This window comes from Varroa jacobsoni, unplaced genomic scaffold, assembly GCF_002532875.2.
Source record: "Varroa jacobsoni isolate VJ856 unplaced genomic scaffold, vjacob_1.0 scaffold_1315, whole genome shotgun sequence".
In the NCBI taxonomy this organism is placed as follows: Eukaryota; Metazoa; Arthropoda; class Arachnida; order Mesostigmata; family Varroidae; genus Varroa; species Varroa jacobsoni.
In genome coordinates, this window is record NW_019214217.1 from 1 (window position 1) to 24,902 (window position 24,902).

Sequence of the window (24,902 nt, forward strand, 5' to 3'; positions counted from 1 at the left end):
GTAGTAACTCTAACTAATTTTCATACAAATTTATATGTATATCGCACGCGCGGTAACTCCGACCATAATCAGCTTACACAGGGTAGATGGCTGGTTACTTCTGTGGGATTTTAAGCCTCGCCACTCGGCTATTGACAAAGAATTGGCCAAACTGCTCAAATCGAAAGCCATTGCCTCGTGTAAAATCCAACACATAGCCATATACGTACTTGTATACGTTATTGACGCACTGAATAAGTTGTGTCCACTTGCGGTTGTTATTTACCATTGTTGCTGAAGCAGTATTCAGTATTCTTTAATTTACGTTGTTGCTTGCAGACGACACGTTTCATGTTGTGGAAATTTCCTTTAAGGTATATCTCAGCGTCGGTGTGAGGGCTCCGAAATAGGCCAGGGGGTGTCCAAGTCCTTCGTTTGCAGAGGGTTGGCCATAGAAAGCTTGGTCCCGAACCTTCGGTGGGCATCAACCTCACCCGTTGCCGAGCTCCCTAGCTAGCGGATGTTGCGTCGCTTACCGATCTCTGGTTTTCCCCGCCTCTTCGAATCACAAACATCATAGATGACATCATCAGCAGTAGCAGCTGGTTGAGATAGACGAAACGTTGAGATACCATCCTGTGTTGAAAGTGTTATTAATGTAGATGATTTCAGCAGATGGATATTACTGCGGTGTATGACGAGCCGTTCTGCCCCACGTTAGCGTTACAAGTTGGCTGGTTAGTTGTGTTGAGGTATAGGGTTGTTTGCCTAGACTGAAAAATCGGGTTTGTTTTTCTTCTTTGTTTGATGATGGTAACGATGATTAACGAACGAGCGTTAGTTTATAGCAATCTAGTTGATCGGTTTATGAGGCGAATAGTTGAAGCATGTGGTCTGTTAACATTGCGGGGGCGGTCACGAGCTGCGTAAGCCTGTTTACCCTGCAACTGAACAAGAGCAATTGAGCATAGTGTGGAAATATTGTAAAATCGGTTAGTTGAAATAATATAAAGGTCGAAATCCTGCTTAATTTCTTCCATTGTATCATTTACAATTCGTATCTCATCAATGTCTTCACGCGTGTATGTACGGTTCAATAACCGCAAAGCAATTGAAATAACCAAGAACAAGAGTAACGAAGCAAAGTTAACCTACCGTGTTGAACCTACCGAGAGGGAAGTTTAGATCAGCCATTTGGCTCGCGGAGACGGCGTTTGAGGTCGCGTTGACGACGCACTTCCGCATGTGCTTCTCCAGCGTCGAGGGCACGGAAAACGGCATGTCACAGAAACGGCAGCGGTATACATCCTTGCCGATCCGTCCGTGTGTCTTCATATGTCTGGTCAGCTTGGAGCTCTGCGCGCAGGCGTAGGAACACAGCTCGCATTTGTAGGGCTTCTCACCCGTGTGCGAGCGTCGGTGCACGGTCAGGTTGCTGCAGTTCTTGAAAACCTACCGATCCGATAGCAACATGTGAACGAGTCGAGCTTTAGCAAAAGAAACACTATGGGTCGCAATCTGCGACCTTTCAACTGGACATTCATATATATATGTATATATATGGAGAATATGAAGAAGTTGCAGTTCTTGGCGAATTAATTAAATACAACGAAATTTCAGCTTCGGTAATTCAAAGGTTCATCATTACGTACCTTTCCACAGAATTCGCAAGTGTCGTTGCGTCTCTCCCCCCGGGGCGGCTTGGTGCCAGCGAGAAAGGGCACCATGGAGGCACTCGAGGCGGCGGGGTGTCCCCTGAGCGGCGAGAAGGGCAGACTGCTAAGCAGATCCTTCGCGCCTCGGCTGAACGGGCTGCTCTCTCCGAGCCCGCCGTAGAGGTCGCGCGCCGCCGGCCCGAGCCCCTGCATCGTCCACAGTGGGTAGAGCGCCTCAGCTGACGCCCCGTCCAGTTTGGCTGCCGACGAGGACCGCTCCGTCAACGACGAGTTCACTGAGCTGGGGCTTCCTCCTGTAAACGCGTATAAAGCCATTATGAAGAGTGGGTCTAGCCGCGGAATTTATTATAGATCTAAGTGCAATACTTTCTTCATCAAATTAAAAAAAAAGGCCTCTGAAAGAAATACAGAATATGTCATTTCACTGTCGGGTAGGTATGCCATAAAAGTAAGCAACGGGCAAAAGAAATGTTCAGAAAATCATCCAAACTATGAGCATATCACTATATGTACCCGATTGGTTTTACGTTACCGTTTACGAACGAAGCCGCAGAACTGGGCCGTTCCTCGAGAGCCTGTTTGTAGGCCTCCGAGTACTGCTGGATATTGGTAAGGCCAATCTTCTCCATGACTTCTCCGAGAAGGGACTTCCTCAGGCCGGCAGCTGCGATCATGTGCGCCATCGCTGAATGGTCGGCGGCCGTTGTTGGCGGGGCCGCGGGGGCCACCGAGGTAGTCGTAGTTGACGATGTTGTTGTCTTGGGGGGTGAGAGCGATGGGGGCACCGGAGTCGTCGAAGACGAAGAGCTCGGGCCCCGCACGGTGAGGTCTTGGGCGACACAGTCTCCGTTCACAGGAGCTGCAGATCCTTCGCGACATCGAGATGATCCCTTGTGTTTGAGGTTTAGGCGGATACGGTGGTGGTGACGGGCGAGCGGCAGGCCGTCGTGCTCTTCTTCATCGTCCAGCTCGTCCTCATCCAGTTCGTCCTCGTGGTCCTCGTCATCTTCTTCCGCTTCTTCCACTTCATCCACCTCATCTTCTTCGGTGTCGCAATCATCGGCTGATGCCGACGCCACAGATGGTGCAGATGCAGCGGAGACAGCGGCTGCTGCCGCAACCACCGCAGCAACTCGACCCTTTAAATTGGTCGGAACGACCGAGGGGTTGTTGCTCAGACTCGGATTTAACAGCTTGTTTGCTAGCTGTTCCCGTTTAACGAGCGAAATGCTGAGGCCCGTCACGCTGTCATGTTTGCTGCTAATACTGCCGACGCTATCTTTGAGGGCAGCATTTGTGTCGACAGCGCTGACGTCGGTTGCTTCAACCAATCGATCCTTAGCACTATTGGTCGTCTCGTTCGTGCGGTCCGGCATAATAACATCAGATAACGATGAAACGTCTTTACGGGTTAGCTCGCTGTCGTGTTGCGACTTCATATGTTTTTGCAGTCGCGACTCTTTCTCGCACTCGAAACTGCACAGGCTACAGCTGAATACTTTGGGTTCTGTGATGCTAATGTCCTTGATGGAGTTGAGAGCGTTTGAAAACGACTTGGGCGAAACCGACGCCGCATCAGGCAGACGTGCGTCAAGTGACAGAGGCAAAGCCTTTCCGTTGCTTGCAAGCGTGCTTAGAGCAGCGATGGCAGCGTTAGGGGACGAAGCGCCAGCGAGCTGTCGGAGCCGCTGCGAGTAGAAGTCGCCGTGGTCGAGGCCGGCAGGTTGAGGAGGACGAGGTGATGAGCCGCCAGCCTTGAGGTCGAGCGGGGCGCCCAGAGGTGAAGAGCTGCGGAGAAGTGGAAAGCTCGAACCAATGGGTAGGTTGAGAGGACCCATAGGTCCTTGTGATGACACCGAATCTGAGCAGATTCTTAAGCCGTGCGCAGATTGCGCGTGCTGCACAAGCAGCCACGCTGACGCACACGTCTGCTTACACGTGAAGCACGTATAACTGCTAGGCTCTGTAAGATATGCATAAGAAAGCGAAAGAACAATTAATATAACGGTAATAGATCGCCGGTAGACACGCATGTCATATTGAAAGAGTTGCGCCTACACAGCGACATAGCAGTCAGCTAGCTACTGCAGTACAACTACATACACAAATTAGTTAGATAAAAGGGGCCATACGACATTGTCTGACGAGACAATGGCGGCCTCTAGAACAAAGGACAACCAGAACAACGGAATGGCGCCATCACAACTACCAGTTATGGTGCTCTGCGTCGATGTACAACAATCACAAACGACAATCCAATAAGCGAATGTCGATATGGCCAGCCCAAGTCAGATATAATGAAAGATCTCCTCGTCTAACTTCAGCCAGACAACAGCACCCGGGGCAGTAGCCCATTCTATTCTCACTATCCAAGCACTACCCGCGCACTAACAGCGCGGAAACATCGAAATGAGGGAACGCACGGCGACCGATGCGTCTGCGATGGCAGCACGATCGGCGATGTGGTAGCATTAAGAACCGCGCTGACGCCGCCGTCACCGGCGCTGCTATCATTACCAAGTGGGTGGCCAAGTATTCAGATCTCCATGGGGTCTTTTCATAGGCGCCCACTACTTGATGTCAATGTGAGCTCACATCGAGAATCTGGATTAGAGGGGCTAAAGGGGTACACAGCAGGGACAGACAAGAGGAGGAGAGAAAATCGGGATATGTTCGATATGCTAGGATCTACTGCACACGGAACCCTTGTGGACGAGGAGCGACAGGCAAGCGCAAGCCCAGCACAGCCATTGCTACAGTTACTACTGTTACTAATGAAAGAAGTCCATTTACGATTTCCACTGAACGGCTGGCTGACTAGCAACCTACTACTACCGGCAAAGAATACTCGACGCATTATTGTTGTCGTACGAGAAACATCAAGGTAGCGATAAATGCAATAGGCGCTACGACGACGAGAAATAGATTGGCTAGCGGCAATGGCCCCGGCGTGACATTGTCGCATTTCACACCCCTTGAATGCGATGTGAAACCACGTTAATGTTGGTAAACAATTACAGCCACCATAAGAGAGACGCCAGTAGGCAGCAAAGGTACAGTACAGCGAGTGGGAACATATATATATATAAAATGGCCGCTGAGCGGAGGCGGCACAACGAGCGACGAGACGACGTAGAAGGGCAGGAACCTCATAGTACGGCGGTTAGCAACTGATAATGGATTCCGCACCGACGCTGATAGTCAGTTTAAGCTAGTGGAGAAGACGCTGCCATTCGGCCGCGTGGATGCGCGCGGTAGTTCGACGTAAGTACAGAGCGGCGAGGGAGAGAGAAAGAGAGAGCCATTTTGATCAGGAGAACGACGACGTCAGCGAGAGAGAAAAGAGTACGATTGAGAGACAAAGATGATGCCTTGCGTGAAGTTGGAGGCCGGAGATGAACGGAAGCATCGTCATGGTCGTCCAATGGTCGCAAGCGCTGCAACAAACGCAGAGGCGTTCAAAGCACTCACTAAAACTAACCTTCTTCATCTCTAGCAAGGGTTAAACGCAAGGGGATGGATCGAGCAGCAGCCGATAGCAGAGTCAGTAACGTAGCAGTAGATTAATGAAGCTCCTGCCAGGACTGAACCTGCTCTCTGGCTACCGTTTGACTAGCCAGTTGCCTTCGCAGTCGCCACATCGGCACCATTGAGAGCTCCATCAGTCATTCGAAGCGACGCAGGAGAAACTCCTCGAACACAGATACACACAGTCAGACACACAGAAACATCAGGAGCGGGAAGCATTTACAATTTAAATCGGCCGCGTCTCGTCTCATCGTGCTTCTGGCCTCCGGCTCAGCAGCTTCGACTGCCGTTACGGCAACCACTATCGTAGCTATCCTCTGTCACCCATTCAATAGTAGAAGCAGTGATAGGAACTGGGAATAATGTGAAGGCGGAATGCTTCCTTCTAAACGAAAAAGGCCGAACGTCTTCTCGTTAAACTCTGACGACGACGACGACAATGCAGAATTCTTCATTCTTTTTCGACCATCGCCTCGGCTCGTCTGTAATAGCTATACGTGGCCGTCACTGCCACAACTGGTTGGGCTTTTAGCATCTGTTCATGCGACTGCTGCTGCTGCTGCTGCCTCCAGGGCAAAGACTTGCTTTCCATTGCTGCGCACCATCTCTTTTGATTTTGGGAGCGTACAGAGCGGCGGCCAAATCAGTGGACAATCTCAGATTAAAACGATCCATCATTTTTGTTGAACGGGAACATTTTTCGAGATTTTAAGCGTGGCCCATGAGTAAGTCCCCTCGATCTATAGATCTTAAAAGCGAAAGCCCAAAGCAGGCTTAGATTCGCTAAGGCTGCAGTGGTGGCTACTAAATCCAACCTGCCGTCCCTTTTTTGCCGAGCTTCAATTCCAACGTTCAAGAACTTCGAAGGGCCAGGGTGAGCAAGTTTCAATTATGTCCTCCGTCAACTTCAATATGGACCTGTCCCGTAGAAAATTCGAACATGCTTCAAACACAATATATATATGTATATGCAAGCGTAAACCACCGTTGTTCGTTCATCTATAGCTGCTTGTACGAATGTATATAAAGTATGTTTTCTCTGGGAACCCAGGACGGATGAACGCTACGAGTGAAAAACTGGAAATCAAATAATAGCTTATTTAGTTGGCATCACTTTGTTAAGATACCATCGGTTGCAATACCTGTAACAACGAAAGTCTAGCGCTACTTTTGTCTGTAGCGGTTAACCTAGAATGAGTCCTTAGTTCAGCTACCATACCGGTCACCGGTTAGAGTAGTCTAGCCGTAAACGAATCATACGCTTGAACTATCATCGACATATCGACTAACCGTCAGCCATTGAAACGAGTCGAAATTCGGATTTATTGTCAAGTGATCAGTTCAACGTAGTGCCGGTCGGAACAATCAACGATTGATCAAAGAGTTTGCTCCGTAAACAAATATGAGGCTTAGCGATCCCGTCTGATTGGTTGGCAACTTCTACAATTCACAATCATTACGTTGGGATCAATCGGAAGGCTGTTTGTGGCTAATTCCCCTCGACTGATGCTATATAGTCAAGTACCTTCCAGTTGTAACGTACGTTTTAGTCCTTTACTACTTTTCACCTATTCATGAATCTTTGTCCGCTTTTATCGTACCGTCGTCTCGATCGGACGTCGAATAACTATCATTGCAATAACCTATTGATCGTGCTGAGTAAACGTCCTTGTCTCCTATCCAGATGCAATTGTGTATAGACCAGTACCAACATAATCATACTTTGATTGTTGTTCTCTGCCCACTAGCGCCACTCACGTGCTTCAGTTTGATAAAAAAGAAATTTGAAATTTTTGCGGCAAATCATCTCAGAAATAAAAGGTCGAGTCAATAACTCAACGTAAACGGGAACCCCGTCTCCGCAAATCGTTTTCAATGAACGGCATTATCCATTTACGAAAAAACATGGATTGAAAGATCGATCTCTTTCCAAAGTGAGTCGCCTATATGGCACCTGGCTGAGGAAGATTTCCAGTGCGCTTATGACGCCGTAACAACAAATGAAGAACAATGGGCTGCCTCGACCAAACCATGCAATACGATCGTCGGCACTACGGTATCATCGGCAATACGCTCATTTGTTTAGCCTCTTTCACAAGCTCATGCGGATCTCGTCTGGCTGTAAACAGCACAAAAACGCCACAGCAATGCGCTAGATAATGCACCGCAGCAGTTTCCTTCGAGTCGCGTGTGCTTCGTAATAGATTTACATGTGTCATATTATAGGGGACGGTAGATGGAGGAACCACAAACGGGGCGTTATCTATTATAACGATTCGCGATCACACGGCTAACTTGTACAGATAGGTGTGCTAACACGTACATATACGAGGATGCTATCTTTGTCTTCTAGGATACGACTTAAATCGAACAGCGCTGCCTACAGACGCCAAGCGACTGCGGGTGCTGCTGCTCCTTCGTCTAAACTATCGATTTTAAATTTCAACTTTTTCACCCCCGCTTGGGCTCTCCCCCCCCCCCCCCCCACTTCAAGTTCTTTCTCGTTTTCGTAGACGGAACAGATGGCAGCATTCAACCGATGGCAGTGCCAACGACCATTCAGGGAACCGACCAACTGCCCGACCATCGAGGAAAACCAGGACAAAATATCATCGATGATCGACCATCGTTGTCTTTGCTGATGGCGATGATGATGACAAGAACGAAAACAACAGCAGCAATGACGACGAAAACGAGTCGCCAAAGAAAACCATCATCAATGCTCGGAATAGAGTCGGCTCAACTTCAGGGAGTAAGTAGTTCAGAGGAACCACCTAAATATATACGGACTACGCAACTACTTGTACGCTAAACGAGATAGAACGGTGCTTCTCTATATTGCGGAAAGGCGTTTGATTCTGCATCGTTCACCGATGTTTCGCTTTGGGAGGAGGGCCGTCTAAATCGGAGTTAGGGTCAGGCAGAGAGGGGCTACATATATGGATGAAAATCGCCTTAAATGGACGGACTTTATATCGTCATCGAGTGCTCTTCTTCGTCTAGAAAGATAGATCTATGTGATCGCAGGCAATGTCTAAGTATTCTATGCTCGAACTGAACGCAGCATCGTCGCTACCGCCGCCAGCAGTGTCGGAGGCAAACGGCGGTTTGTCGAGACGGCGAAAGCGGCTTGTTTGCCTCACGATAGAGCAGATTTTTTTTGCCCCTCGATGTGCTGTTGAGAGTAGCTTTCTATTTTGCTGATTTCGACCTCATCGAGTCGATTCGTATAAGCACATTTCGAGTCACATAAAGACATCAGTAGCACTGAAGAAAGCTAACTGTACACGTCTTCAATGGCACATTGTATCTATCCTCGTTTTTGCAGTCTTAGTGTCCCATCACTAGTCGTAATAGAAACTCAATAAACAGGTATATATATATATATATATATATGGGCACTTACATGATTTATTTCAAATACATTTGTCTCTACAAACATTACAACAGCATGGAACAAAAAATGATCACTGAAATAAATTGGGCGGATCGAAACCTCAGATACTGCAAAATGATACTAGCCATTATGTTCAACGAAGCGGACTAAGATTGACAGATTGACATCAGCGAGAAGATGAAAATAGGAATGCGGCGATCCGTCATGCAGGAAATGATGTGGTTTTAAGAACTAAATTAGACGGCTTTGCTCCGTTGTGGTTGTTCTTACTTGGTAGCCCGTTTCTATATGGATAATCTCTCAGAGGCACATGATCTAGAAGCATTTGGGAGCAAAGGGCCAATGTTTTAAAGGACTAGTCACCCCTTTTTGTGTGATCACAAATGAACTAATGTCGGCTGTGGCCAATTTCGAGTGGGTGTCCTTCATGATTTAGCAGCCAAATGTCCCCCCAATGATTCTCACTAGTGCTGCTGCTGCTGCTGCTGCTATATATCGTTTCACTAATGCGCGCGCTCTGTACATTTCCACTCGGCCTTCTTCAATTGTAAGATCTGCAAGCGGCGATGATGAAGGTAAGTGACCAAGCGTAATGACGACTCTTTTGCGTTTCTTCGCCGGGTGTTGCATATGGCCGGCCAGCTGGCGACCACTCACCAAAAGATGTCTCGATCCCATCGCTCATTTCTGCTCGCCTTGTCAATTCAGGCTTTCGTATGGCGCCCTCTCTCGGACATTCTTTGCGCTAGCTATTAGGGGTATGGCTGTACCCCATGTGTCGTTGGGGTCGTCGTTGGTAAAATAGTCGTCTTATTTTTCCTCCCTTTTATACGCACGTTAGAGTGGCACCAGCGTAAGTTGAGCGTTTTGGACTCGTCCAGACTCGTCGCGATGCGAGGTCCCGATGTTTTCGTCTCCGGTCTTTTCGATTTATCGTGGCGGTTGATGCCCCCTGCTGAACACTCGCCTGCTTCCAGCCCCCATTTGACAATTCACGATGTTCGCATATCCGTTTCTCCCATCACTGGCGTGCGAAGGACAGCAAACGAGCGACCGCCGCGTGTGACTGAGCAGCACCGGCATCGAGCTATGGTATCCCGCACGCTTCAGCCTCGTCGCCATTGAAGCGGATATTCATATTCACTATTTTTCACCGATGAGACGACGACGACGACCACCAAGACGAGAACGATGACAAGGAAAACGACGAACATCGCTTCATCGTTCGCACACTTCGTTGTGAGTTCATCCTGCCCCTCTGGATTCACTTTTCTCGCTCTACAAGCACCAGTTCTACTATGTGCTACAGTATTTCTATGACTACTACGTTCACTGGTAGTTGACTGTATTGCTCTTCTTAGTTACTGATACGCGTCTGTACATGATGCATAAACTCAGTTGTCACACCGAGGAACCCGCGTAGATACGATACTTGCTAGCAAGGAAACGGGACCGTTGTTGGGTGTGAGAGCGTAAGCAAGCTGCCATTGGAATTGCCCTCAAAAGCAGCCCACTGTACGTACAAAGCTGGCCCGTGCAACCAATGAAGCAACGTCCCCGCATGCAAAAGTCCATGAAAGGTCTATGCACGCCTTCGTATCCGCGCCAGTCTAGTTGCGGTATACGAGGATATAGTAAATTGGAGTGCGCATCTCCTCTTTTTTTCACTCACTCAATGTCCTCCTGCTGTAGCCCCTATTTCTGCACTGGTCTCTTTTCTATGTCACTTCCCGACGACCGTCCAACGAAATAACATCCGCGCAAGTATATCCGGCTGTGCAAGCGGTAGCGACAGATACTAACGGAGTAGTAGGAGAAGCAGTAGCAGCAGTAGGAATTGAAGGCGGCTGTAGCTCAACCTCGTTCGGCCATAGCATCCCATTCTCCTGACAGAGAGTGGCATCGAGCTGTGCGGTTAGACGGCAAAATCGGCGGGCCGTAGCGAAAAGAGAACTAAAGGGGGAACAGTACAGGGGTTCATGGGCATCTACCGCGAGAGAGCAGGAAAGGACACCCGACAATCTGGGACAGCACGACATAGACAGCCCTTCCTCCCCTTCTGCCCTCCTATGGTACTGCGAACGCTTCGGAAATCCACACTGATGCTCGTTCTCTGACCGTGGTTCAACTATCCTGGTGGCTGGCCGATGACGCAACGGCGTTGGTCCCGGTGGCCCAGACACGGTCGTGCACGCACGCACAGAGTCGGCCCAAACAAGCAGGACCTTTACCAGAGGTAGAGGTCCAAAGAGCGAATCAGGGAGCCATACAGTGATTGAGTAGAGTATGCAGAACAGGAAAACTAGCAAGGGAAGAGAAAAGGCGAGCCTTCCTTGCCACGGTATTGTGCTGTAGTGTATTACGCTGCCGCAGACAGCAGCCAACGTGCAGCTTTTACAACAGCGGACGAATAGACAGAAAGAAGGGCGGAACGGTTGAGGGAAGAACATCGATTGGCGTCAATACGCCTGCATCGTTCCAATGAGCTCAACGTTGCTTTCCTCCTGCTCCTCTTTGCCTCTTCCTCGTTCTCGTCGTCGTCATCGTCGTCGTCGTCGTCGTGGTTACAGGCAACCATTACCCCATGCGGCTCCACCACCCCAACCCTACGCAGGCTTTCTCTTTCACTCGCGTTTGTTCGTTCTTTCTCCGTCTCTGCTGAAGCTGCCACTGCACTGCTTTTACTCTTTAAGACTGCGTGGAGCGCTTGCTCGCTATTCTACTAGCGCCATTGAAGGGAAAGGGCCTTTGGGACGTCGCGATCCGTGTTCCAACGACGACGGGGAGAACATTGGTCGGAAACACACGACGTCCATCGCACCGGGAAAAATTGGGAGTGTCAAGCGGTCTGTAGGAAAGGGGGTAACAAAGCAGAGGCCAGCGATTCGGAACAGCCCTGTTACTGCCTATCGGGCCTGACGAAGCGAAGGACTGACTGACTGGCTGGCTGAGCGAATGAACGAACGGCTCTCGTAGCGGAGACAGACTGGCAACCACAGTTCCAGCGACGGTAGTTCGCATGAGCATAAGCAGTCATTGGCTGCTTCCTGCATTTTTCCTCTCTTTCTTTCTCCTGTTCAGTGATAGAAAACGCCGTCGACTATGACCATGGAGACAACTCCACGACAAACGAGTGCAACGCACATGGTGTATGGCGACCGAAACCGATGGTAGCAATCGCCAGGCAAACCTGAAGTGGCGCGGAACCGTCCTGGCACCAGTTGTGCAGGACGAATATTGTGGTGGGGGGTGGTGAAGGTGGAGCAGTAACAAACGGACAGCCGAAACCCCTTTGTCTAGCTGGTCTCTTCAGAAAAAAAGAGGCGGACGACCTATTTCCTGCGACCAAGACCGAACAGCTAAACTTGGTCCCATTTATTTCTTTTCTCGCAGTTTCTTACTTGGAAACTTTATATAGTATTACATCTCTGCAGAAACTTCGATTCGAAGGAGGCCGCTACAGAACCACTGCCGAAACGAAAATGATTTTCTTTCTTTTGCAGTGACCTGCTACTATATCACTGATACTGCTAGTTGTAGTTAACTAGCCCATGGGAAGGTAAAAACAAGCCGTTACTGATCGTTGCTAAAACTTCAAAAAAAAAGTAGGCGAATTGCCTGATGATGTATCATAGGCGAAACTGCTGTCGCTGTTAGCATTGGCGCTAGTGTAGCTAGCTCGTCTTCGTGTGTGTGCCTGTGAGAGAGGGAGAGAGATAAAACGGAGGATATTCAAGTGGCGGTGTTTTTCGAAAGTCGTGACACTATTACTCAACTTTCCTTATTGTTGGCGGCGACGGCAGTAACAGAAGCAGCAGCCGCAGCGCCACCAGCGGTAAAGGAACCAGCTTGTGAGCAAACTGCGTAAGCGAAATTCATCAAGGCAGAGAACCAGAATGGGAAACCTAAACAGAATGAGCGTGTATACAGTTACAGTTGTTTGCTTCTGCGAAAAGAGAGGAGGAACGGTTTAACAACTGATCGAGCCAACGTGTCCTTACTCGCACGGCCTCCATTTAGTGGACCCGATCGAATCCAGCCGAAGGATTAAACTAACGTAACCCAAGCAAACCAACAATACCCCCTTCTACTTTAAGCGCGGTGGGAAATAATTAAGGCAAAGGTGTTTAAACTTTCACTTCCGTTAGCGGTTATCTTAACTGGCAGCAAAAATCGATGCAGCAATGGCTGTTCCTGTAACGGTAATAGCAGTTCAGAGTGGATTGTAGGGTAGTCAGCAGCCGTGGCGCCGAGTGATTGGTACAGATCGGTTCACACATTCAGTCACCACTCGATGTAACTCATACACATATGCACCTAAACGACAGCATACGGCAAGTAGGTACATAAATGCGAAGCAAAAAAAACTGTTCAATGTAGCAGGCCGCACAAGGGCCTTACTAATCGGCTCCTGCCGTTGACGCGCTAGTTACAGCGTCAGACGAGCATGCATGAAGGCCGGCAATATTGGGCTCACGCCCACTTTGCTATATGCATCGTCGTCGTCGTCGTTGTCGTCGAAAGCTTGCTTTAATATTGTGTACTTATTTTATCTAGAGAAGTAAATGAAACCGAGAGAAACAAGGGAAGCAGGGTCCAGAGAGCAGTATTATCGCATGCTGACACTGACAGTGACCTGGTTGGCCTCGCGAGGGTCAGGCAGGTCACGACCTGAATGTCCGGCGGCCGGCATAACAACCAGTCAGTGCGGTAAAAGCATGTCCGCTCGCTCGTCTGAATTACCGGCCGTGCCCACCAAATATACGTATAGTCAGCTTGAAGGCGAGATGTCTACTGATCAGACTACGACAACATCCCCTTTGGCATTCAGCGCCCACTTTACACATCAAGCATCGGTAAAATACGGATCGAAACACGTAAACATTCGCTAAGTTGTTAGATCAACCGACAAGAAAAAGGTCAAGTACCTAGGAGCGTGGACGACAATGTAAAGGCTAGGGAAATGTTGTTATCTTATAAATGTCCAAACCGTTTCAATTCCATTCGATAGGCGCCTCTTACGTTTTCTTTTTATTTAAATAGACCTAAACGTCATTCTATTTGATATTATTCAAGTGGCTCGGAGGTGTCCACAGCCATATAATGTGTTCTTCACTTTCACTATCGCCATTCGAAATAGCTTCATGGCGTTGTATTATGGTATTGCATACATGCACCTGATAACATATAGTGTATACATATGTGTGTGTATGTGTATGTGTATGCAGATAAATGCATTATAAGTACTCTGGAGAGATTTAATAGAGAGCAGCAATGCCTATAAAAAGAACCCCGACTATAAGGCTGTCAGAAAGAACGGAGGACGTTATAACGGCCGTGAAAGACAAACGACAGCGGTCAGTTAGTCGATAGGCCTCACCTTATGACTAGCCAACGATCATGAGGCGCTGCCGAATAGCGGATAGCATTTGCTGGTGCCATTAAGCGTTTCCTATCGCTGAATACGTCCTTGCAACATCCGACAATTCATAGCAGATAGGGGAACGAAAACACAACTAGCGGCCATCACTCCCTATTTGGCTAAGCATAGCACATGTCAGACTCGCTTCGCACAAATACGGAGCTCAGGATTGTTGCACTGGTATCAATGATAGGTTGACACAGCTTCGTATATCCGAGCACGGTATTTGCAATCCGACGTTAGTAGAGGCATATATGTATCAGAAATAGCTAGTTTTTTTTTATTATCTTTTATTAACATATTTACCGAAAGCCATTGCCCCAGCCTTCGTGATCGCTTGACATCGTGTCGCAAACCAAAACCAGTACGGAGAGTTTTGATGTGGTTTTTGATCCCAAGTGTCGATGCACTTCGGAAATTTGCTATAAGAGAGAAAGGTGACAAACTGCTCGATTTGTCACTGCGTTTCTAAACTCCTGCTGGATTGTCGGCGCTAAAATTTAAAATTTTAAACTAACATCGCTAGCAGATGTTGTCGCAGAAAAGACAGACGCAAAAAAATCGAAAGGACCGATACGTGGGGATAGTTTGGCGAAGTGAGGAGATAGTTCTAGATGGTGCTAGAAAAATGACGGCGATAGTTTTTCGTTGTAGTCGTCCCTGTCGTGGAAAAAGTAGTTGTTCAAATATCTGTAGATGTCGTAGCCGTAGCCGCAGCCGCTCGTAGCTTTCACTTAGCAGGAGGAAGGAGGAGGGTTGATCGTCACCAACTGAATAAAATCGTCGTTTAGGTTGTTAGCCTCTGCCTTCGCTGGCGAGCGGCTCCCATTGTGCCAACAGCCGGCGCAACGTTCGCTTCGGTCTAAAGCTTAAAGAAGCCTGAGCACGACCCCCCTTTTCCCAAAATCTCAGATGTGCGGCCACAGCCACACTCACAATTCTTCAATCTAAACAACATTTAACTTTAGGCTAACCGCCCACCATTTTGGCAAAATTCGTTCCATTTCGAACCACACCGCCAACACGGTCGATAACTTCGTCAACTTGCTCTGTTATGATGTGTTCTGTTTTGCCACTTTCAAGTACGCGAAGTAAGTTCTTTGCGACCGACTTAAATCATAGAAATTGAAAATTCTATCTCCGACTCTGCTACCGAGAGAATCGAAAAAACTTAGTATCATATGATATACAACACTTACCAATAGGTGGGTCATTTGATGAGGTGCTAGTTTTCGTTAGCGACCAACTTTTTTAAGTTCAAATGTCCTAAAAAAATTCTTCTAATCCAATTCATTCAACATTAGTTTACATTTCTCTTTAAATTTGCCTTTCAGTTAAAAGTAACTGCTCTAGTAACTGCTAGACTCTTATACGTTATTGCTAAAAATTTAATATCAATTTTTTTGCTGGGTGAAATTTCGAACGGCTCAAATATAAGACGGTTAACAACTGGCAATCATAAAGGACTTTCTCAAGGATAGTGCGCGCCAATACATTCATCGATAAGTTGGGAAAAGAGTCGAAGCTCTAAAGCCCTTTCTGTCGTCTAGCGATCCTGATCGAAATACTACTAGCGGTAGTGTTGACGATGGTAGCGGTGGCCTGAGTAATTGATTTTGCCTTACTGAACAGGTCAACTTTTTTAAGAAATAGCAGCTACTTCTCGCTTTTGTCAGTAGTTCGATTTGAGCAAAACGCGTGGCCAACGGGATTCCTCCGTAATCTTGACTTGTGACCTGAACCAGCGGACATCGTCGCGGCCTCTTTGGGGCACCACTAAGGCAACCAACCAATAGAAGCCGGCCATTTGCGCTACACTTCAGTTCTATCCAGACGAACCAGTGGTCAGTTACAGATTACCGTCACCAGTATCGCCACCATCAGCGCTTTCTGACGGTCATTGTTTTTTTTTCTTGACTCGCTTTAGACTTTTTCGCGTTTCGTCTTCTCATGCCGATAGAGCTGATGCTGCTAAGTCGACCGTAGCGCTCTTTCACCTAATTTATCTATCGCCGGGGCATCTGTCGCCCCAGACGAACGGATGATCAAACCAGACTCGACCGGACAGCGAGCCAGTCAATGCGAATAGGAATGTCATAAGAACCAATGCGTATATAGGAAATAGTTAGCCATGCTAATCAGTGAGGGGCTTAACTTTTGGGGGTAGCGATGGCATCGACAAGATCGCAACGGTGAAGCTATCTTCTGGCACGGAAGTGAAATAACCTCGCCAGTGACAATTTGTAACGGTTAGGATTGCACTGGTATATACGACAATTAAACAGCCATTAAAACGTCTGTTTGAGGCATATCATGGGCAGGTTCGGATATTATATAGAGATCCACTGTCGTCTATGACGTACCAGTATCTGTATACACTTGATTCTCTTTAACTTTTAAAATGTAATAAATTAGAACGAAATAGTCACCGGTAAACATATGCAAAAATTCTTCGCGGTATGTAATGCTTGTAGTAATCGTCGATACGTCTATCGAATGTGCTATTACTGTGTGCGTTCTTCTTAGATACCTTTTTCTTGGCGCTGAATGGGAGGTAAAAGTCTAGGGCATGAGCATATCATTGATCGTTGGTCCCGGGCCGACAAGCTATTGCATGGATCAACGACCCCCATCCTCTATTTCTCAGCCTGAAAACATTCTCTGAAACATCTCCCCCGTGTCTCCCTTGCCCGTCTCTCCACTTGGCCAAATTTGTTGTGGTTTTTGTTGTCCTCTTAGGTCCTTCTTCCTGGTCAGGACGGACGACACCGATCCATAATACGATTTGGCTTGCAGAGCCTCCCTCCAAACCAACACGAGCAGGCCGATGTAAGAATCGAAGTCGGCGTGTCCGAGTCAAAGGACTTAGGGGCAGGCAACTGTATTGGCGTGTGTGTGCGTGGCTGTATGGTTGAATTACACGACCGCTCCTCGTTTTTGGGCAGTACATGAATCATTTCAAGAATGCTTAAAACGGCGCCCACGCGCATGAAGACGACTGTGATAAGGGAAAAAAAACTCACTTCGCCGTACAGAATTGGAACACTGCTATACCGATATTTGAGGTCAGCTCCCAAAGAATGATGAAGTTTTGCTACACAAGCATTACTGACCCGGTCCGATTCGAGTCAAAAATAATGGGTAGCATATATATATGGATAGGCGGCAATCAAGAGCTTGGAGTCAAGAGGCCGAGGGCGGCTTTCAAGGCTTAGATGACTCGATGAAACCTTAGATTTCAGATCGTTTGGCCAACATCAATGCGAAGAATGAGTTAGCGTAGGACGGGATAGGGGAAAAGCGGCTTGGCGGGTGCTAAGTCAATTAAGAGCAAAAGGCTGCAAAGCCAAACATGCAAATAAGTCCTCCAGTTCCCTTCGATTTCTTATCAACTCCCGTACTCTCCTACTTAAGGACCGCCACTGTCTTCCGACCGTCTGCTGCCTTTCCTCACTGCTTCATTTCTCTCAGACCCTTTTTCTCTCTCCCAGGTCATTTGCTTGGTCCTCCGGTTTAGGCGTCGTCGTAAGATGACGGTGGGAACAGCAACGGTAGCGGTCGCTGCAGTAGCTACATAACAGCATAGGTCCGTAGAACAGCCAACGCCGCCTATCGAGGCAAATGGCTCGAAAGATTGCCAAATCGCGCTCTACATCACATGATCGCTTGCATGGTTCCAGCCTCTCTGCTCCTTCAGTCATCAGTACGACGGCTGCGGTGGCGGTGAAGACGACAACGCAAGCCGCCCCTGCAATCTGGAGGCAGTCGAAGCGGTGCTGTTGCTGTCTGATGCCGGAGCCACTGCCTGCATCGGCGTTCCTCCGCAAACCAGTTCACATTTCGTCGGAACAAATTTCTCACCTGATCAGCGTCGATCGGTGTTTCCCGATGACCCTTAGATGGCGATCGGTGCTCGACGCTGCTGCCGCTGCAACTGTTGCCCAATGAAACTGTTACTACGTCTGTCGTCTAAAATCAGTAGACGACACGAATGAAAAAGGAAAGCAAGCAAAACGTAGAGATATTATAGTTTGCTGGTTTTATACCATTTCTAAATACGTTTCGTGTTACTGTGTTACAATGGAACAAAGTGCATAAATTGAAATAACCTTTTATACTAACCCGAATTTGTCGATTCCGTTGTACTGCCGTCAGCGGTGCCTGCAGTCACAATGAAAACGCTTATGACCATAAAACAGGGACAAATTCAAGAGCAAAAAAATATTGTGTCTGAATTAGATAGAACTCGCTCGCTATACGATCAGTGTGGGACCGCATCGGCAGAACGTAGTCCCCGCTGTTCTCGTCTAGACGGTTTTAGACGTTCCTTTCTTCCTTCTTTCATTTTATTACCTTTTCCATCTATTGTAGACCGAAGCGAAAATTGAAATCACTAAGGGCTGTCCCAGACTTTGCAGAAAACTACTAGATTGGTTTTTGTTCAGGTCGATAGGTTTCTCACCTCCTCGATGTGAATGTTTAAATGTGTCGCAAATACTATTCCAGCTGCGTACAGCAGACTGCCTACCACCTAGCAGAGGCCATGGACGTGGAGTACCAACCGCAATGTCAGTCGTCGCGTGATGCAGGTGAATATGAAACGGTAAGCAAATGCTATAGTGTAGACGCACACCCTCGCCAGGCCAATCTAGTAATTCTGTAGTAGTGGTTATCGCAGTAGTAGTTGTCGTGGCAGTACTAGTGGTGGTCGTCGTCCCCAGCAACTGCTTATGCCGAAGGTCACTGCGGACATACGTGGGCGGCAGACAGTGGCCCCGCCCGGGCTCATCTGGACCTGCCGGTATCAGACAGGCAAGGCGAGCGGAGTGGGCAGCAAGGGCCCGCCCTCGGCCCCAATGATCTGGAGCGAAACCCCATCATGCCGCTTGGGGGATGTCCGGGCTTATGGGGTGTGAGTGGGGGTGGGGGCAGCGGCCATAGCGGTTGTGATAGCGATGGTAGTTGGACTCGCTGGATGGCCACAGCCCGTACAGGCAGCCACACACATAGCCCCTCTGCGGCCCCACTCGATGGCTGCATGGTGCGGAACGCTGCGGTGTGCATCGCATATGTATATATGGTATATATATGGTATGTTGCGGCCGACTGGCCCGTGGCTCTTAGTGACTAGTGGCCCCCGAGTGGGCGGTGGGCCCCTGGAGCTCCTCATCTTAGAATTATGCAGAGGGCGACCAGTGGTCGAGGGCTAAGGGCCGGGCGGTTGGTCGGCCGCCAGGCGACCAGAGAGGGACAGCTGCGCGGCTGGCCAGCCAGCCAGCTCTGAGCGGCGGTGGAGGCGGAGAGAGGGGGGCCACAACCAACACCGCCACCACTACCACGCCACCGCCGCGGGAGGCTGGTGGCCAGCCACGGTGAGGTCCTTTCGGTGTCCTCGCCGTCTCGGAAACCTGCTGCTGCCGAGCTGTTTGCCTTGCCTGGTCTGGCTTCAGCCCTCCCTCTCTGTTTCGGCCATCACTACCATCACCAGCAGCCACGCAGATAGCGGCGCGCTGGCCGTCGTCCCATTGCGTGCGCGAGCGACGCAGGCTTCGTCTATGCCATTGCCCTCTCCTCTACCCTGTGTCTGCCTTTTTTTTTTAGCCGCGCCTGCAACTGCGCAAGTCCCTCGCGCACCTCAGCAGTCCCTCCTGCCGCCATTCAACTGAGCTTACCTTCAGGTGTGGGTTTGCCTAGCATTCCTAGCTCTGTCCTTCGTGGCAGCCTGCATTACCTACCCCCGCTCCTGTTCGTTCTTCCCCGCGGCGTTCGGCCCCTTAAGGGCCTACAGAATTGCGTTGCCTTCGTTTGCCAGCAAAGTTAGCTGGCTGTGTAGATGGCATGCCTATCAAGTGGCAGCATTAACATTAGTCGACCGATTGTTCGTGCCATACTTACCTTTTCTAGCGTCATTGTCGTCGATGCTGCCGCTACAGGAACCGCCGTTGCCACTGTGGCGGTCCCTACCGCCATCGTCAACGCCGATCTTTTTCCTATCTTTGTACCTTTCGTCTTGCTCACCTAACGCGCGAAAGAAAAGTGAAGCAGTCTAAGACGATGCGAGTAAAGCAACCGAGTGAACCGCTAGTCGGTAACCGTCGTGAGATCTAGCGCAGCTAGTGGCTTCTCTCATTGCTTAGTGATGTGGGTGGTAATGGCAAGCACAGAAGGGAGGCTAGACCTCGCAGTCTGGCCAGTACTCCTTTCTCCGTTGCCTATTGCCATTGATAAGGCCGAGGCAGCAGCAGCAGTGGCAGCAACTCGCCTTTTCGGCCACCAGTGGCGCTTCCGTCCGCTTGCTCGTTGGTTTGTTCACTGACTCGTTGTCGTCGTCGCCGTCGTCTGTTGGGGACAGCAGCAGCAATTGTACCGAGAGAGGCGTTACTAGGGCAGGGAACAGACTTGGGATAGAGTTTCAGTGCGCGGGTCGAGGCCGCCGTGGGTCGCCGTGCCCGTAGAGAAGCGAAGCGCTTCTGGACAAGCGAAGGAAGGGCCTCGGGGCACTTCGAAAAGACTCTTCCGTCGGCAGGACGGGCAAGCGCTGGGGCTTTGGGGCAAACGAGCCAGCGACGGGGTCCAACTGGGGGAAGAGGCAAGAGGGACCGCCCCCTAGTCGAGCGCAGTAGAAGAGTGGAGGAGTGCAGCGAGGGCTAGAGCAGAGCAGGCAGCCAATGGACAGCCGCCGAAATATTTGCCTCATCTCGTGCTGGGCTTGTCCGGGCCCGCCGCTGCCATGCTTGAGGCCCGTATGAGGCCGCGAGGAGGCCGGCGGCCGACGTTCCTCTACCTGGTTGGTGCCCCTCTTCCCGTTTCTCCCACTCAGCGTGGCCTGCCTGCCGGCCTTCTTGCCTGCCTGGCTGACTGCCCAGCACAACAAGCGAGCAGCGGCAAAGCAGGCAAGACAGCTACGGCAGGCACGGCAAGCAGCATGCAGGAGGTAGGTGGCCAGACAAGCATCCTTGCGCATCCCCGCCGCGCCCCTTACGCACTGCCGCCATTGCCACTCAGCTGCTGCTAGATCCCGTGACTCCCCATGGGAACACTGCCTGAGATTGGTCCACGCGTTCCCCGTTTTACCCTGCTTGCAGGCTGCAGCTTACCTCCTAAACCGCTGCCTGTTTGACGGTACAGCAAAATATGTCGCAAGTGGAGAGCGCTACCGCTATCCCGTCGTCCCTGGCATGCACGGGGCCGATCCATAGGACCTATGCAAGCTTAGAGTTCTCCACACGAGAATGATGAACAGCGATTTGGAGTAATGGGACAAATAACTACGAATTCTGAACGTTGCAGGCAAACAGGTCGTCTTTATCCGCCGGAGCTGCACAAAGATGACGACGATGCAGACCAGAAAAACAACAAACGGACAACCAAAGAAAACCATAGTGGAATTCGATAGAACGACTCTACTTACTGAACCATTGCTAGAAAAAGGTCGCTGGAACACTCTCCGGTTATTCTACTTGTTTAGTTTCGTTTTACGGGCAAAATTGACATTAGCCTCTTTAAACAAAATAGGCTGTAGCGAAAACAAGAGATTTATTGTTTGTACTTATTTGTTACATTAACAATGCGTTTCAATGTTTTCCGTTTTGTTATTATTATTTATAGAACAGCAGCAGATTCTAAATAACAATTGCTGCTAGACAGGCACATTGCCAATATGAACATAACACAATTGGTAACTTTTGTTAGCAGCTGTATGTAGCCTAGAGATGGCGACGATTGCACGATATTGTAATATCAATTAGTCAATGGTAAAGCATGTCTTGTTTTTCCGCGGGCTCACCAGCGATTTTTTTGTGTAGCAAACGTAAGTTACGTGGGAACGCGACACGGAGTCACTGATCGCCGATAAGTGTTGCCAACAATGCGACCATGCTCGATGTGACAATCGGACATTTTCTGAAACCAAAAACTAGAAGAAAACTGTGAAAATCGTAACTTTCACAGGAAACAAGTGCTCATTTGGGAAAGGAAATTGAGTTTATTACGTACTTTAAGTGATGGACGTGTGTTACCGAGCGATTTGCTCATCCACTTAAATAACCAATGCACACTAGTACGGTACTGTAGCAGGCGGAGTACCACAGGGCGTTTACTTTACCCCTAAATGCATACGTTGCACAACATCGTAACGGCTGAATAATTCGTCCATCTTAAGCTAGTTAAGACGTGCTCTAAAGAAGGGAACCGGGTGGCGAAATCCTGCTCCGTTTAGATGTATGGGATCTTCATGGCATTCTAAATACGTCGTTCCTCCCAGCTCAGTGCTTGGTGGCTGTCGCTTCTACTGTGCCCTTGTGTGTCTTTCTATGCTTAACAACATATATGCTTATGCATCTGTCTGTCTCCGTGCGTATCATGCGGTCGTGGGCCCTCAACATCCTCTTGAACAACTCTTCCATAACACTCGTTGTCCTATCTATCCTTCCTCCGCTCCGAATCATAATCCTGAGTAAACCTTCATTACAACATTACCACCACGCGTAGTGCGAACCGCCATCGCATCCCGCTCGTGCCTGTGACCATCGTTGCGAGCAGCAGGACAACCGCGGGTCGCTTCGTGGAGAACATGAAGAAGGTCCAACGTTGAGCAAGTAGACTTGAAGGCAGGCTCTCGGTGAGCGTACCCCCCTCTCCCCCTGTCACCGGCGCCAGCGCCGCTTCGCCATTCACAAGCCCTTTCTTCAGCTACCTCCTGGACGGAGCTTCCCTTCAAAGCCTTCGTCCCAACCTTCGGCCCACCTCCTACGCTTACTACCGCCTGAACGGCACCACACAAAGCCAGCGTACAACACCCTAAAAAGAGTTAATTACGTTCTCTGGGCTATTATACACCAGTGCGACACAGTTGTGCCTGTTGAACATAACACGCAAGGCGGCAAGACACTGGGCGTGCGGGCGCGCCCCGAGTGGCCTCGCCGCGAGTACCACTTCAGGAGCCTTTCAAAGAACGACAGCGTCAGTCGCATTAAAGGCAGCCATACGGCTTCTGTTTTCTTAACAAACTTACGTTTTTCGGTCCCGGATGCCGCCACTCCATAAAGGTGAACAGGCAAGCAGACCTCCGAAAGTTAGACATCCAACTTATATACTAGCATAGTTTGAGAAAGAAACGTCGCAATAGTCACATAAATCTCAACGACGAAAGATATATTTGAAAAGAACGTGAAAAGAGGGGGATATTTGAGGACGAATTATGAGAAAAAGTCTTATTGCATCGCGAATGGCAACGTCTTCTTTCATCTCACCAATCGTTTAGCGACATACTAGCAAGCTGTACTAAATCAGCACTGGAGTAAAGGTTGTCGATTGTCGTCTTTTCTATTGGAAAAAGTCTTGGCAATAACTCGTGCCATGTTAGAAAACCCAGATTGCCGTTAGCTTCGACAGAGGGTTGATAAATAAAAGAAAAATATTCGAGAAAACAGCTGATGTCTGGGTTTGTCCTTTTTGTCTGTTCCCTCGTATTGGATGAGAGGAAAGAACGAGGCAAGAGAAACACAGCGAACACAAAGGGATGAGCGAAGGGAAAAAGAGCACGAAAAACGAACTCGTAGCAAGACAGCGAGCAAAAATAGATAAAGCTCGTTGGAGATGACGGTATCGACGAAGAAGAGGGACCATCGCCCGAGTATAGTGCGAAGCTGGGGGAGAGGGGACAGGGGTTGGGGACAACGCCTAGAACTCCACCGACAGAGAATGCATACTGGGAATAGAATAGAACGCAATGGAGTAAAAGACAGACGAGTACATAGACAGCAGAGCGTGCTTGGCCAGCTGGGTGCCCAGCCGCCCGTTGGGGTTTGACATTGACGTGGCATTAAAGACAACGAAAAGGAAGAAAGGCTGCTGCTGTCGCCGTGGGTGGATAGATTTGCCAGTGGCGAATGTGAGGGCAACGTCGGATGATGCGCACACTATGAGCGCAAAAAGGTCCGGGTGAGTTTTGGGCAGTACGGAATGCCGGTAGGGCTACTATTGTGCTTGCTGTGATCAGAAGCTGAAAGACAGGGGGAGCTTCCTCATAGATAAAACTGATAAAGCCGTTCGCGACAACGTAGGAGCGCACAGCATTCAGTAGACATGAGATGGCCGTAGACAGACTGTGTCGAACATATACAGACACACACAGAAGCAGAGAGAGAGCTTTGGCTGTAGACGGCTACCAAACCGACATGACTATTTCAGTGAGCGGAGCGCACAAGCAGGGAATAATGAATGGTCATGTAGACTTGAAGGATGCTGGCGCGAAAACACTATACCAAGATGCAAACCAGTCCATGACATATATACAAGCATATGGGTAGACAAATGCGAGCTTTAGCTGATTAAGTAGATCATTTCCAGTTACCCAGTTATCTAGTGATTGTCTTGGTAGATTGTGTCGGTTGTTTTATCAGTACTAGTTGTGTGTTGTGTGTCACACATTAAGAACACAATGAATTTTATAAAAGGCACGTCTCGACGAACGACTGTCAGGGGGTTAGTTGGCCAATCGGCCCGTCCCAGCGCAATTAGAAAGGCCCAAAGCATCGCTTCGTCTGAGACGTGTTCACGATCTTGTCTTAGCTGCCTTTGTTCGTTGTTACTGCTGCTCGAGGGTGGGATGGTCAACGAGATGAAATGTTGTCGAAAAACGTCTCTGTTCCACTGACCAGTAGCCAGAAGTCATCGGCGGCGGCAGCAGCAGCTGGCAGCGGCAGTAGCGTCAGCTAGACAGTCGTTTGGTTCAGCCATACGACGGCGCTAACCAATAATCATCATGGACAATTTTGTGGACAAGACTATCCAACTCAACAACACACGTTGGTACCGACTAAACCCATTGACGAGTTCGCACACCAAGAAATATCTGAGAAAGTGTTGCATTGTGAGAATGGTGGTAACCAGCAGCGTT

General features: G+C 49.1%; 1 protein-coding gene across 1 annotated transcript in view; it reads right to left on the bottom strand.

Annotated features, from left to right (window-relative positions):
• Window positions 1-765: 765 nt before the first annotated feature.
• LOC111268737 (uncharacterized) overlaps window positions 766-24,902 on the bottom strand; it is a 51,709-nt gene continuing 27,572 nt past the window's right edge. The window contains exons 3-9 of the mRNA XM_086971791.1: window positions 21,100-21,114; window positions 20,504-20,860; window positions 19,898-20,020; window positions 2,188-3,618; window positions 1,632-1,948; window positions 1,135-1,431; window positions 766-926 (exon numbers count right to left, since the gene is read on the bottom strand). Coding sequence (XP_086827917.1) covers window positions 822-926; window positions 1,135-1,431; window positions 1,632-1,948; window positions 2,188-3,618; window positions 19,898-20,020; window positions 20,504-20,860; window positions 21,100-21,114 — 2,645 coding nt within the window. The 3' untranslated portion in view covers window positions 766-821. The remainder of the gene's footprint in view (window positions 927-1,134; window positions 1,432-1,631; window positions 1,949-2,187; window positions 3,619-19,897; window positions 20,021-20,503; window positions 20,861-21,099; window positions 21,115-24,902) is intronic.